Source organism: Anolis carolinensis, chromosome 5, assembly GCF_035594765.1.
Source record: "Anolis carolinensis isolate JA03-04 chromosome 5, rAnoCar3.1.pri, whole genome shotgun sequence".
Taxonomy (NCBI): Eukaryota; Metazoa; Chordata; class Lepidosauria; order Squamata; family Dactyloidae; genus Anolis; species Anolis carolinensis.
The window spans coordinates 196,636,963-196,652,399 of record NC_085845.1 but is presented as its reverse complement, the minus strand read 5'-3'; the positions used below and the strand labels follow the sequence as shown (position 1 = coordinate 196,652,399).

Sequence of the window (15,437 nt, the reverse complement as noted above, 5' to 3'; positions counted from 1 at the left end):
CAAAATAGGTTATGATTTTACAAATTAAGCACCAAAACATCATGTTATACAACAAATTTGACAGGAAAAGTAGTTTATTACACATTAATGCTATGTAGTAATTAATTACTATATTTACGAATTTAGCACCAAAATATCACAATGCATTGAAAACATTGACTACAAAAATGTGTTGGATAATCCAGAACATTGGATAAGTGAGACTCTACTGTATATGTCATGAGCTGGGATATGTTTCCATTCCTTAGCATGGCAGAATCAGAAGTTTAGGTTCAAAAATATTTCCTGAAGTCAAAGACATTCTTGATAGAGAAGGCTTTCTGCATGTCATGAGCTGGGATCAGCTTTCATTCCTTAGGATTTCAGAAGCAGATCTTTAGGTTCAAAAATATTTGTTGAAGTCAAAGAAATACATTCTTCTGCTTTTCTAGCTATGAGGATGCACACTTTGCCTCTCTCTAGGCAAAATGTAACTGCAGGGACTTTGCATCCTCATAGATAGAAAGAAAGCAGGATATTTATTAAGCCTAGATAGGTCAAAGACCTTTTTCTATCAAAAGATTTTTGAACCTAAAGTTCTGACTCTGCAATCCTAAACCATCCTAAAGAATGGAAGTTTGTCCTAGCTCATTATATCTAAGTTTCTATTGGTTATGATACTCTGGAATCACCTCATCTGAGTGTTATTTTGAGTCTTAACAGCTCAGATTCCCCAACAGAAAAGGCTTTGGGGACACCTCAGGTTGGCTGTTAGGCGTTGGGCTCTAAACTATTTCCTGACTCCCCAACCTGTTAGTCAAGGCGCCTAAAAAGTCAAGCTCCGGATTAGAGGACCCTTTTTTATTTCTTGATGTAGTCAATTTTAAAAAGCGGGTGATCAAGGGAATGTCATGAGCCTGAATTGGGGAAGCGCACCAAACAAAACCATTGGCCTTTCTGGTGACTTTTTAAATCCTCTCCGAATCCATGGGGTTTACTTACTCAAAGGATGGATTTTGTGGTTCTTGCTACAGCATATTTAGGCCTAAATATTAAACAGGAGATACACAACCCTTTATTTATTTGCATACAAACGCAGGCAACATATAAAGCGGGGAGATATCCAACCCTAGATTGGGAAGCCTAGGCATATAATATATAATATAATATAATATAATATAATATAATATAATATAATATAATATAATATAATATAATATAATATATAATAATAGGCTGTGTATTTCTCTGTTTCATATTTGGTTGTGTGATATATAAATATAATGTGTTTTGTGTGTACTGTATATATGTATATGAAACTGAGAGATATACAACCAAATACATATATGAAACGGGGCGATCCAGTGTGTGTATTCCTACGCCTCCCAATGCAGGGTTGTGTATCTCCCAGTTTCATATATTGTGAAAATATATGTGTGTATATATATATATGTGTGTGTGTGTGTGTGTGTGTATGTAGATATATGTGTATTGTGTGTGTGTGTGTATATATGTATGTGTGTTTCAAAGGGAAGAGTGTAGGGAAGCAAATCCTAAATCTTGGATTTGGGAAATCCCAAAAGATCTCCTTTGCAAAGCGAGGCCATTTATTAAAAGTTGCCAAACCTACTAAACGACTCAAGGGGAGGCTCAGGGAGCTCTACTCTCGAGGAAACCAGTTCAGGTCGGGAAGGCAATATTGCCGCCTCCAACCCGCCTTTCCACGCTGCAATAAAAAACACTGGTGGAAAGGTAAAGGGCCCAGATCCGAGCACAGGAACGCGCTTTAGAACTCCTTCTAAATTTGTTGTCTGCTTTATAAAATACTCAAAGTACGATCCATCGCAATTCTGTGCGATTTTCCTTCAGGGAGTAGCAATATTTCCGATGGAGCGGCTTTGCCTTCTTAGCCTTAGCTGAGCTCGTGGAAACTCTTTCCTTTATTCCTGAAATGAAAACACAAAACCGTCCTTTCTAGTTCTTCACCTTCACAACAATATCACTGACCCAAAGCCCCAATGGACTCTTTTGACAGTGATTTTGAAACCTCGTTGGAAGAAGAAGGGAGGGAGAAAGGTTTTTCCAATTGAGGAATGGAAGCAGAAGAGGGGGAAAAGGCCAGAATAACATTGCAACGGTTTGAAAATATAATTCAGGGGGAAAAAAAGAGGCGTAATGACTTGGCCTCGGGGCTGAAGTGTTAGAATTATTCAAAAAAAGAAAGAAGAGATGATAGGGTTGTTTCCTTGCCCTATTAGCATGCATGGAGCTCTGCTGAATAATGTATTCCCAAGCTCAATACAAAAGGTCCGTCTACGTTGTGGAATGAATGTAGTTTGACACCACTTTGAGCCTTGGCTCAAGGCTGAGGAATCCTGGGGATTGTAGTTTGGTAGTTTGGGCAGAGAAGGCTCAAGACTTTGCAAAATTACAAATCTTAGGGTTCCCAAGCACTGAGCCAGGGCAGCTCCAGTGGTGCCAAAGTGCATTCATTCTGCAGTGTAGACGCACCCTTGGAGGCAGAGGCCGCTAAAGAGAAATAACAACAGCTGTGATCTTGCTAAATCTTGCTAAGAGCCCGGCATGAATCCCCAACCCGTCCTGGCCTCGCCCGGCTATTCGAGGCATTACGACACAAAGCAAGAGGTTGGCCAACCACCCGCCCCCTCGAAGCTGGGCGCCATCCCTTTGATCTCCCGCCCATTGGGCTTGACTCCCACTTCCTGTCCCGAAAGGGGTTTCACACCCCAGGAATTCACCAGGGGATGGATACATACATAGATAGATACTGGACTGATGGATGGATAGATATTTGTGTGTGTATATATATTAAACGGTGGAGATTCAACTAGGGTTGATATCTATCTATCTGTCTGTATCTCCAGAGTTGTGATATAGATGACTATCTATCTATCTATCTATCTATCTATCTATCTATCTATCTATCTATCTATCTATATCTATAATATATCCTGTGTGTGTGTGTATCTATCTATGTTGTAAATAAATAAATAAATAAATAAATCTATCTATATTCCTCTCTCTCTCTCTCTCTCTCTCTCTCTCTATATATATATATATATATATATCCAGTGTGTATCTATCTATATCTATATATATCCAGTGTGTATCTATATATATATATCCAGTGTGTGTGTATCTATATCTCTATAGCTCCATATCTCTATATATATCCAGTGTGTATCTATCTATATCTATAATATATCCTCTGTGTGTGTGTCTGTCTGTCTGTCTGTCTATCTATCTATCTATCTATCTATCTATCTATCTATCTATCTATCTATCTATCTATATCCCTATCTCTCTCTCTCTAGATATCTATATACTGTATATCCAGTGTGTATCTATCTATCCAGTGTGTGTGTGTATCTATCTATAATATATCCATTGTGTGTGTGTCTATCTATCCATCTATCTATCTATCTATATCCCTATCTCTCTCCCTCTCTATCTATCTATATCCATTGTGTATCTATCTATATCTATATATATCCAGAGTGTGCATAGCTATTTCAGTTTTAAAATATATGTATTTTACCAGGGTTGAGATATACCTAGAGCTGTGATACACAGATCATAGATAGATAGATAAATCTCAAACCCAGTTATACCTCAGCTCTGGTTAAATATATACAAATTCATACACACACACACACACACACAATAATTTCCTCCAGAGCTGAAATGAAAGGAGAAGCCTTTGCCTTTGTCTGTGTATTTGTGTCTTATGTCATGTAACAAGGCACTGAATGTTTGCCTGTGTCTGTTTATATAGACTGTAATCAGCTCTGAATCCCTTTGGGAAGAAGGGCAGAAAATAAATATTATTGTTATTGTTATTATTATCAATAACTATGTTAGACATAGTTATATCTCTACCTGGTTAAATATAGGTACATATATACGCACAAATCCACACACACATCGGATATTTTGTATGTATCCTAATGATAAGTTATAACTAGAGCTGAGATTGTCATTTATCTCAACTCCAGTTATATCTCAGTTCTGATTGTTCATCTGTCTGAATGTCTCAGTCCTGGTTAAATGTGTACATATATATTTAAAAACTCTAAAAGCCATATGCATATATACACCCTGGCTTGTTATCTATCTATTACATGATCTATCTGTCTATTTCAATATTCTACCTTGGTTAGATATATTTATTCAAACCCCCAAATAGCCATTGTTTCTCAAATACCTATTTGAATTTTCCTTAATGTGTGCATTTCCTTTATGCCCGCTGACCTGGAGCCTCAGTCCAAAATGTGGATGGGCATTTAAAATAACTAGTCCAGCCTTGCTTTACTTGGGCCTCCCTTTGCAAAACACATCTGTTTGCCTGGAGAGACCCACTTAATATGGTAATCCAGTGGATTTCAAGTTTTAAGAGCAACATTTTTGAATAAGGACAGATCTTTTCCCCCTGTCTATTTTGGGTTAATCCGCAGCAATGGGAAAAGTTTTGGCTGTTGAGGAGTTTGCAAACTTGACTTTAATCCCAAACCTAAAGTAATGTATTTAGTCTCTACAATAAAAACACATTTTTAAAAGGAAAGTGCTTTTTTATTTCAGAAAGATTCCTAGAATTCCTTCTAAGAGTTATGTTTACTTGGAAGGGCAATTTATAGATTTCAGAGCATATAAAGGTAGATGAGAAAAGCCACCTTTTCATAGACATATTCTATTTTGAAAATAAAATAAGAGAGATGTCTGAAGTATATAAAAATTCAAGAGAGGGAAATAGTAGTGTAAGGATCAGTTCCCTATATCTTCCTGCTTTGAATGTAATAGGGTTTCGCTCTGAGTAAGTGTGCCCAAAAACAGCCTGAATTTGCTGTTGGAAACCAAAGTGGAAATACCTAAGCAATTTCAATCATTCCTGGTGAAATATTTTAAACAGATTCAAATGTATGCAGTTTGAAAGGTATGATTTTCCTAACTGTAACCTGAGCCTGTTAATTTGGCATCAATGTGCCAAATGCTTAGGTTTGGCATGGTTCGTTTTAAAGAATGCAGGGTATATCTATACCAGGCATGGGCAAATTTTGTCCCTTTGGGTGTTTTGGACTTCAACTCCCACCATTCCTAACAGCCTCAGACCCTTTCCTTTTCCCTCTCAGCCGCTTAAGCGGCTGAGAGGGACAAGGAAAGGGTCTGAGGCTGTTAGGAATGGTGGGAGTTGAAGTCCAAAACACCCAAAGGGACAAAATGCCTGATCTACACTGTATCATTAATGCAAATCGAGGCCCATAAATGGCCATTGTACACTGCTATGGGATCCTGTGAGTTGTAGTTTTCAAACCTTTTGAAAACCTGTCATCTGAGGTCTCTTTAACACCACACAGCTATATCGGTGTGATCCCATATTTTAACTATCATATAATAAAATGTAGAGTTTTAAGGGAACTGGAGCTCACTTTTAAATGCCCCAAGAAACAAGAAATCTCAAGGAACAAACTGCTATCCTTGTGTGGGGACAAAGAGATTTTCATATATGTGCAAAAGTCACAGAATTTGTTTTTCAAAAGTTTGGGCTACAAGTGGATGGTTGTGGGATTCTGGGAGTTCTTGTCCTTTATCTCAAATACAGTAGAGTCTCACTTATCCAACATAAACGGGCTGGCAGAACGTTGGATAAGTAAATACATTGGATAACAAGGAGAGATTAAGGAGAAGCCTATTAAACACCAAATTAGGTTATGATTTTACAAATCAAGCACCAAAACATCATGTTATACAACAAATTTGACACAAAAAGTAGTTCAATGTGCAGAAATGCTACGTAGTAATTACTGTATTTACGAATTTAGCACCAAAATATCACGATGTATTGAAAACATTGACTAAAAAAATGCGTTGGATAATCCAGAACATTGGATAAGCGAGTGTTGGATAAGTGAGACTCTACTGTACCGGTATTCAGTAGATGCACCCAATTTTTTAAAAAATCAGTAATAAAAGTGACTCAAACTCAGAGCTTAGGGGGAAAACTCCTTTTAAAGAGCCCTTTAATTACTTGGCCCTTTCAGCCAGCCTGGTCAGTAGCCCCTGCCCTCATTTGGCTGGAAGATACTGGGAGTTTTAGTCCTAAAAATAATATTCCCAATTCTGTCTCTCATTTCCCCTCCTAATTGCAAGTATTCCCAAGTTTGCTAGGAACCATTTCCCCTTGTTGTGGCCTGACAAGCCAAAAGACCTTTGAAAACTACAACTATGGGCTATGGGATTCTGTGAGTTGGGCATTATGTCTCAAAAATGCCTGCAAAGATCTTACAGAATAAATTGCTGTTAAATAAAGCACAGCTACCTGAACTAGCAGAAAAGTTGGCATGACTACTAAGTGCCAATTTCCAGATGTTTATGATTCTGAGATTCAAACCTATGGTAGAAAGAAGATCTAAAACTTCCTAGAATATCTGAGGATTTTATCCTCAAGTAAATGTGTTTTAAAGAGGTGTAGGAGCAGCTTATTTCAGCAGCATTTACATCTGTGTAAGGTCGCAATTCTGAGCAAAATCGGACCCATTAAACAGAATGGGCTCTGTTTCCGGGTAAAACTATTCAGGACCAAAGGTTTAAATTCCAAGCAAAGTTCTAAGTATACATAGTGTGAAGGAAGTCCCATGGAAGTAGATTAGTCTTAACTATAAAATATTCTAAGCATGATTTGAAATGAATATCCCAGGGAAATTGAAATAATGCTTTTCTCTATTGAAGTTTAGGCGAGGTTTAAGAAGGGCTTATGGCCAGGTACTTACACGAGATCCCAAACCTTGAAATATATACATGCGACTTAATTTCTTTTATTCCAATAAGACACACTTCCAACGTAAGAAATTTGAGACTTGAGTGTTGGCCGGGATGTGCACATGTTTCTATTTTTGTGTGCCTTCAAATCCTTTCTGACTTATGGTGACCTTACCATAGGGTTTTCTGAGGCAGAGAATGTTTCATGGCTGAGCGAGGATTCGAACCTTGTTCTTGAGTCATAGTCCAGCACTCAAACCAGCCATTATACTTTACAATAACCTGTTTATCTGAATTTAACTTTTACCCCATCCTCAAAGTAGCAACTGATGATATAACAATCTGATTTAACTAAGCCTGTCTTCTATAAGCAATGATGTTTTTTAAAAAGTCAGTTTCATTTCTGAATACCTCCCTGATCTAAGCATATTTATCAAAAAAGCAAATCATTTTTCTGCGGCTGACTTTAACCGAGTCAGTATATTAAAAACAAACAGAAGAGTAGAAAACTGAAATGCAAAAAACAAAAACAAAAAAAACCCCAAAGCAAAACAAAACAAAATGTTGCATGTTTACTACTGATACATGTCTGCCCCAAGTATAGTAGTTGTAATAATAATATTAACAATATTAATAATATAAATAATGGCCGTGTCTCACGGAGGCAAGGAACCCAGCATCGGGATGTTCTAAAACCATTCTTGGGCTGGATCCCCCAGTGGTGCAGTGGGTTAAACCCTTGTGCTGGCAGAACTGATGACTTGAAGGTTGGGTTGCTGACCTGAAGGTTTCCCCCAGGGAGAGCGCGGATGAGCTCTCTCTATCAGCTCCAGCTCCATGCGGGGACATGAGAGAAGCCTCCCTCAAGGATGGTAAAAAGATCAAAACATCTGGGTGTCCCCTGGGCAACGTCCTTGCAGATGGCCAATTCCCTCACACCAGAAGTGACTTGCAGTTTCTCAAGTCACTCCTGAAAAAAAAATCTTGAACTATTTGACTATTACTGCCATTTATAAAGATATACTTTTCAAGTTACGATTTGCCACTGATGAATGGGTCGTGAATGTGTAATTTCAAAGCTCTGCCCAAACAGAACAGGATCAGACAGAAAGACAAAGGTAGAAGGAATCCATACCTTTTGTTTGATCTTGCCAACTAGCCAGATTAGTTTGTACGGTTCCCAAAAATCTCTTGTCAGCCCAGTTGCGGTTAAAGTATGGAATGAAGCCAGATTTTATATCTTCATGCATTTAAGGCCCTCTCCAAGGGAACAAGTGGGGCAGCCTTATGCTTCTGTGGCTCAACATATTATTGAAGAGAGGACTCATCTCTCTTTAATAGTAGGAGTCTCCAGGTTTTGTAGAAATAAAGTTGTTTCCCCAGTACTGTGTTCACTGAGTAGTAAGATGCATTTGCCAATGCCAAACAAGTGTAGGTTCTTATAAACTTGGTGACCATCTGGGGTGCAAAACACCTGCATTTTTTAGCCTTCATGCTGGCTGATGACCTCTGTACTGGAGGAAATTACTGAGAGCCATTTGATTTTTGCCATCTGTCTGGGGGACAGAGACACAGAAGAAATCAAAACAGGATGCAAAAGGAAATCAGTGCTCTCTCCAATGTACTTTGCCGTATAGTGCAGGAGGAGCAGAGTTCAAAAGAGTTACTTTTCTCAATAACAACTCCCAGAATACTGTAACCAGCATTGCCATCTCTAAAAAGGAACATTTCCAGGTTCTTGGGAGAAAACACAGTCCAGCCAAAGCCAAAAAATATGGTTGAGTTCAACAGATCTATAAAACTCTGTTGCTGAAAACAGGGCTTTAAGATCCTTAAGTGTGGTCAGTCTTAGGGTTTTATTTATGATAGGCACATTTTATTTTGGAATGGGTGACAAAGAAAAATCCCAAATCCACCTTGGGTTGCCCCTAATTTTTAGTCTCTCAAAGGATGGTAGCATTGGATTGTCCTTAAGCTCCCCACTTAAGGACAGTTCATCTCTTAATAGTCCCATTAGAGAAGGAGAAGCTAACTGGCAAATGAAATCCACCTTGGGTAGCCCCTGATATTTAATCTCTCAAAGGATGGTAGCATTGGATTGTCCCTCAGATCACCAATTGAGGACAGTTCATCTCTTGATAGCCCCATTGGAGAAAGAGAAGCCACCTGGCAAATGAAATCCCCTTTGGGTATCCCTTGATCTTGAGTCTCTCAAAGGATGGTAGCATTGGATTGTCCCTCAGATCACCAACTGAGGACAGTTCAACTCTTGAGAAGCCAACTCACAAATGAAACACTTTTGGATAGCCTCTGATCTTGAGTCTTCCAAAAGATGGAAGGATGGGGTTGACTCTTAGATCCCCACCTGATGACTGTCCATTTCTTGATCTTCTCGTTGGGAAGAAAGGAGCCAACTAATGCAGATCTTCTTCATCTTCTGTCCTAGCAGGTGGCCAGGTGTGCCGCCCACCCTTGCTGCACAGTTCTCTCCCTTGGCTGGATGGGAGCAAAGCCCTGGGAAGCCACCACCACGGCACCTCCCCATGGAACCTGAGCCCCTTTTCCAAGACCCCTATTCATCATGGCTCACCTGGACCCCTCTCCGTCTACCCTCCGGCTTCCTCCTCCTCTTTGTCGGCGGGCCACTCCAGCCCACATCTCTTCACCTTCCCGCCGACCCCTCCCAAAGATGTCTCCCCGGATCCCTCCATCTCCACTCCGGGTTCCACGGGATCCAGTCGGCAAGAGGAGAAGGAGTGCATAAAGTACCAGGTGTCTTTGGCCGACACCATGAAGCTGGAGTCTTCTCATTCCCGGAGCAGCATGGCTTCGCTAGGAGCGGCCTCTTCCTCGGCTCATCACCCCATCACCACCTACCCATCCTACGTTCCTGAATATGGCTCTGGACTTTTCCCCCCTAGCAGCCTCCTAGGGGGATCGCCGACCGGCTTCGGGTGCAAATCCAGACCCAAAGCGCGTTCCAGCACAGGTAGGGGTCCTTTATGGATTCTTTATTATTTTACTTTGGGAAATGAATTAAATCTAGGAAGTGAGCAAATGCGGTATGGAGAGAGATAATTTGAGTGCAAATCCAGGCCAAAAGCATGCTTGGTCCAGCGAGGGTGCTATACAGATTATTAAAAAAAGCAAAGAGAAAGGCGTGTTTTCTTTTCCAACAGGGATCAAACTCAATAACACAAAGGCCACCAAGAAAGCAAAGAGAGGGCGCAGAATCTTTCCGCTCAAAATACAGGGACAATGTGTTCCACAGTGCCGATTTTATTCTAACTCTGCCATTTAGAAAGAACTGGACAAGCTTAGAGGGGCTCCACTTGGTCTCCCACACTGATACGGTGCAGCCCGAGGGGCTTAGCCTGAACAATATTAGAGCATCCAGTGATCCCAGGCTATTTACTAGAGCTTCACAATCCCTTCCCATCCATTCCATTTATACTTGTTGATTTTCAAAGAGAGGAACTGGAGAAAATAACGTGTGCTTTGCAGCAACCTTCTCCTAGTGAAGAGAAAGAGAGCTTTTTTTATGCACAGATCCAGGAAATGGAAAGAGGTGGAAGGTTGCAAATAATTTGGGGGTACTTATTTTACCCTTTCTACTCACAGTGTAGAAGGAGACTTGGTTTTTAAACAAGTGCTCATATAATAGGGAAACTTGGGGATCCCCATCCACATATCTCAATATTCAATGCTGGTTTTCACGTCATTTTGCTGCTGCTTTCTTCTATTTACTACTTTAGGTGCATTGTGTGTGTTTGTGTGAGCACATAAGAAGTGGCTGATAGTTTTTGCTCATTCAGTTACTTTCTTGTAGAATTTAACTCTCTTAATTTCAGCTGAATTTTCAGTGTAAGTGCATAACTTCCAACTCTCCATATATGCCAGAGAGAATCCCAGTCAACCCTGTGCTATTTCACTTTTTCAGTTGTTTTGAAATATCCCAGCTTCTTTCTCATCCTCTTATTTTTCCCCTTTGCCCACAACTTACTTCAATTAATATAAGCTAAATACACATTTCAGTGTGTAGCTTGGTAGTGGGAAAGGGGTGGAAGGAGCAGTCTTCTTCCCAAAAGGTTCAGGCCAAAGCAAACTGTTGCAGCTTCTTCTTACTTGTCTATTTTTCCTCATTAACAACTTTTGCCTTTTTTGACTATATCCTGATGTCACTTGGCCATCCGTGTCCCAGTTTTCATTTGTGAAATGTCGAAGGGTTCATCCGTGTGCTTACTAAGAAACCTTGTTTAAACTGACTGACACATCTGATGGATGACGCAGGTTGTCCTACAAGTTTACAAAGTCTCGTAACTTGATTCTGAACATGTTTGCTTGGGAGGAAGGCAGAAAAGCAGGCCTTGTGGGTTTGAGGCGAATTTTACTTTTGAGAAATGGTTTTTACAGGGTGGCACAGCTGTGACCTCGAACATGGCTGCAATTTCATGGGAGCTTAACTCTCAAGTGGCCATTGGCTTAAGCCATGATCGCACAGCTACACATGGGGAGGAACAAGAAATTAATTTGGAGTTTTGTCTGTATAAATGCACTGGACAAAGGTTTTGTGTTTCTCCTTTTTATGACGGCGTATCCAAATTTTCTCTCTCAGGCACACACACAGATGGCCCTGCTTTGCTCCCAGAAAGTTTTGGAAAAGGTGGTCCTCATTAGCTGTGTTTTCCATATCCTATAGGTCACTCCCTTCCTTTCCAATTTTATTTTGCCTCTTGGGAGATGGGAGCAGAGAGTTGAATCAAATTTAACTTTAAACATCACCTCCAGGCCTCTCTTGCCCCCCACATTCAACAAGCAGGGCAACCTTGAAGTTCAGCAGGCGGGGTGGGGAGGAAAGGGATATCAAATTCCATATAGACAAATCTATGGCATGCATTTACCACACCCTGATGTGGTAAATTCATCTCGCGGAGTTGGAAAAAGTTACTTTTGGGGACTAGAATGCCAAGAAATGAGAACCCAGATTCTATAGTTCAGGGAGTTGAAGCCCGGAAATTAACATGACCAACTTGCGATGTCACTCCTTTATAAAAATGTGATATAGCCCTATCGTATACCATCTTATCTGCCTCCTTTGTCTCATGGATGGCAACACCCTCTAATATTGGACACATGAAAACTGGGATCTATGTGGTCAAGCAACATCAGAGTGTGGTCAAAAATGACAAAGAATATTAAGGACCTTGGACAGATTATAGCAGTTTGCTTTTGCCGCAGTCTATTAGGAAGGGCAAAATTCTCTCCTCTCTTCTTTCCCTGCAACTGAATTAACTGAGTATAAATTACTTTGCAATTGAAGTCAGCTGAGGGCTAAGGAAGAAAGCAGGGCGAGGAGCTGGGACGTTTTAAAAGCAGCTTGAAAAATGGGACGGTAGAGGATTAAAAGGGACAATTCCTGCCAAATTGGGATATTTGGAGGGTGCAGGGCACACAAATAGTGGGAAGCCTCAGTTGACAGTGTGCGATAAATATTCACTAGAGAGATAGGAATGTTTCCATCACAATACACTTATTATGCTCAGTCACTCTCTTTAACTCAGTTCCATGGCGCTGTCTTTAGCCATGGATTGAGCTGCAAATGCTTGCAGGGAATAATGCCTGCAAAACCTCACTGGCCTGTTTCTACAGAACCATTGAAAGGTACAAGAGCAGGTCAAGCCCCTTTATTTCCCAGTCAGCTGGCAATCTGAAAGGATAATTCTCCTGCACAAAAGTAGAGCAGATTCCTCAGGTGTTTGCTGTCTGCATTACATCCCGGGATTTATTTAGGGATTCAAAAACTGCAGCTTTAGCTTGAATTGACCTGACAGGTTGAACTTTAACCTTGACTCTTCCATACTCTTTTGTCATCTTATAGTCCCCCCCCCCCCCCCAAGCTGATGATCTATTACAAACAGGGCAACAAAACCACAACACACATGTAGTTTTCTCCCTTTGGTGTTTGTTAAGCTCAGAAACTCCAGAAACTTTAATTTTTCTGGAGAGCCAATTCAAGGGGTGTATGGGTGTGTGTGCATCTGTGCGGTGTGGCGGGGGACCACAAAAACCTAATGTGTTCCGGAAATGTTATTTACTGGTACAGTGACTTCCCTGTGCAAAGAAAAGAGAGCAATGGATAGAACCAGCACCACTTCCCTTATTCAAGAGTGTCTCTGCACCTCCTGCAATTATTTTCCCAGGTTCCAGCAGCCTGCTTATTTTAAATTGCTTTTAAGTTGGAGACTTTGGGTTGAATTGCAAGGTGGAGAACTAGTTTTGACTTCCTGAAATGGACCTTTCTCCCAAATATTTTACAATCTATATGCTATTTGATGAGAGAGATTTCACTACCAGAAGTAGTCATTCAAAAAGCCACTTCCAATGTGTTTGGGACTTCACCATTATAAATGCAGTTGATTCCAGTTTAGAATCATTTCCATTTATAGCCAATCCAAAGCCTCTCTGTTTCAACATAAGCTCCACTGAATGAAGTAGAGACTTTCTCCTTGTTTTGAGGGAGAGGTGAAATGCTTTGTGTCTGTGTAGAAAACGGCAGGGAAGTGTGCAGCCTTCAGGAGCGACTTCAGAAACTGCAAGTTGCTTCTGGTGTGAGAGAACTGGCCATCTGCAAGGACGTTGCCCAGGGGACGCCCAGATGTTTTGATCTTTTTACAATCCTTATGGAAGGCCTTTCTCATGTCTCCGCATGGAGCTGGAGCTGATAGAGGGAGCTCATCTGCACTCTCCCCAAGTTTGGATTTGAACCCTCAACCTTCAGGTCAGCAACCCAGTCTTCAAGTCATCAGTCCTGCCTGGCACAAGGGTTTAACCCACTGCACCACCGGGGGCTTCTGCCTTCCAGATGATGTGGGATCATAACCTGCCCATTCCCCTGCCATTGGCTATGCTGCCTAAGGCTACTGGGATTTGTAGTACAACACCTGGAGAGGGATATATTTTCCTGCCCTGATGTAGAGAATCCCGAGTCCAAGCTCTGATCCACCAGATGACAGCTAGGAGTGAGTGCTGCATGAAATGCTGGAGAGTCATATAATCCTGGAATGTATATGGAGCTAGCTCACTGAATATAAAGTAGCTCCTAATTTCTGTGACTGGTTTTGTTGATTTCAATGGGCATAATAAGCTGTTGCCAACACTTTAGTTCTCTGGTGCACCTGTGCTTTTAGCAGAGGCTTCCTTTGCAGTATTAGAAACTCACTCCATGCAGTGCAACATCTCAACAGTTCAGTTGCCCAAAGCAGAAGAGCAGGTCACTTGGCCATCGGAAATATTCTGGTAGTAACTGCTGTGTTCCATTGTTAATAAATCAGATTGTATATCCTTAGGATCTGTCAGTTGGCTAATTTGAAAGAGATCCAAATAGGTAAAAGATGCACACACACACATACACACTCTTATTGTTTCTTTCCCTCACTGAGCTACAAGTCGAGTTATCCAGCATGAGTCAGATCAGTTTTCAGGGTTTTTCCAGGGTGACATTTACCCTGACTGTCTGATCAGGGACTGTCTCTATTTAGCTGATACGTTTTAGCTAATCCAATTATTTTCAGACTGCTGCACGCGACAGTTACATTGTTTATCCAGCGCCAGGAACTTTAATAGAGTCCGGATGCGGTTAACAGTGACAAAAAAAAAAAAGAGTTAAAAAGTAAACGTAGAACGGCCTCTTTCTGTACAGGCGAGCAGACTGGAGTTGAGAAAGAGAGAGAGAGAAAGGGGAGGAAAAGGAGAGACACAGAGAGAGTGGGAGGAGGTGCAGAAGACGCACAAGAGAGTGAAAACATGGGCCTGCAAGCCGGTTTTCGGTCAAAACCCCCTTTCCTTTAATGTCAGGCAGGAAAGAGAGAAGTGTGGTGTTGCAAGCAGGGTTGGCATAGGCATTGTGGACAAGGGATAAAGCTATAAGCAAAACAGGGCTTAGCTTTATTGCAAGGTTGGGCAAGACAACACTAGCCCTACTGCGAGGCCAAGAGATTGACCCTGGCCCTACTGTGAAACAAAGTGAGATAGTATTAGCGCTCCCGTAAAGCAAAACGAGACAGGGCTGGGTCATACTGTGAGGCCAAGACTGGGTCTGGACCTACCATGAAGCTAAGTGAGATAGTATTAGCCTTCCTATAAGGCAAAGGAAACAGGGCCGGGTCCTACTGTGAGATTAACACCAGATTTGGACCTACTATGAAGCCCGGTGAGATAGCATTCATCCTACCACAAGGCAGAAGGAGACCAGGCTTGGTTCTACCATGAGGCTAGGAGAGAGTGGGCCCAATTCTACTGTGAAGATGGCCCTGCCGAGAAGCTCAGTGAAATATCACTAGCCCTATTACAAGACAAAATCTGACAGGGTAGGTCCCATTGTAAGGCTAAGGGAAGGACTAGGTTTATTGAGAGGCTCAGTGATATAGTGTCAGAGTAATTGCAGCGCAGCAGTAGTTGGATGGAATCAGTGGAACGCAGAACGAAGTGACACCCAGAGATGTTAGTAAAACTATATACAAAGTTTTACTATAAGCCGTAATAATCAAGACAAACAAGCTTGCAGACAATAGACGAACACAGGACTTGACTCTTACTCCAGGCAGACAGAACTCGACTCAACAGACGCAATTAGCAATGCACACACACTTGTGTCTGGATACTCCCTAGCTCCAGCCACACATCAA

At 41.2% G+C, this 15,437-nt stretch overlaps 1 protein-coding gene across 10 annotated transcripts in view; it reads left to right on the top strand.

Annotated features, from left to right (window-relative positions):
* gata3 (GATA binding protein 3) overlaps nucleotides 1-15,437 on the top strand; it is an 88,478-nt gene that overhangs the window by 31,033 nt on the left and 42,008 nt on the right. For 7 of the 10 annotated variants that reach the window (XM_062983281.1, XM_062983282.1, XM_062983283.1 and 4 more), the window contains exon 3: nucleotides 9,200-9,742. In XM_062983281.1, coding sequence (XP_062839351.1) covers nucleotides 9,200-9,742 — 543 coding nt within the window. The remainder of the gene's footprint in view (nucleotides 1-9,199; nucleotides 9,743-15,437) is intronic. The other 3 variants (XM_062983284.1, XM_062983289.1, XM_062983286.1) reach the window with 1 other exon arrangement.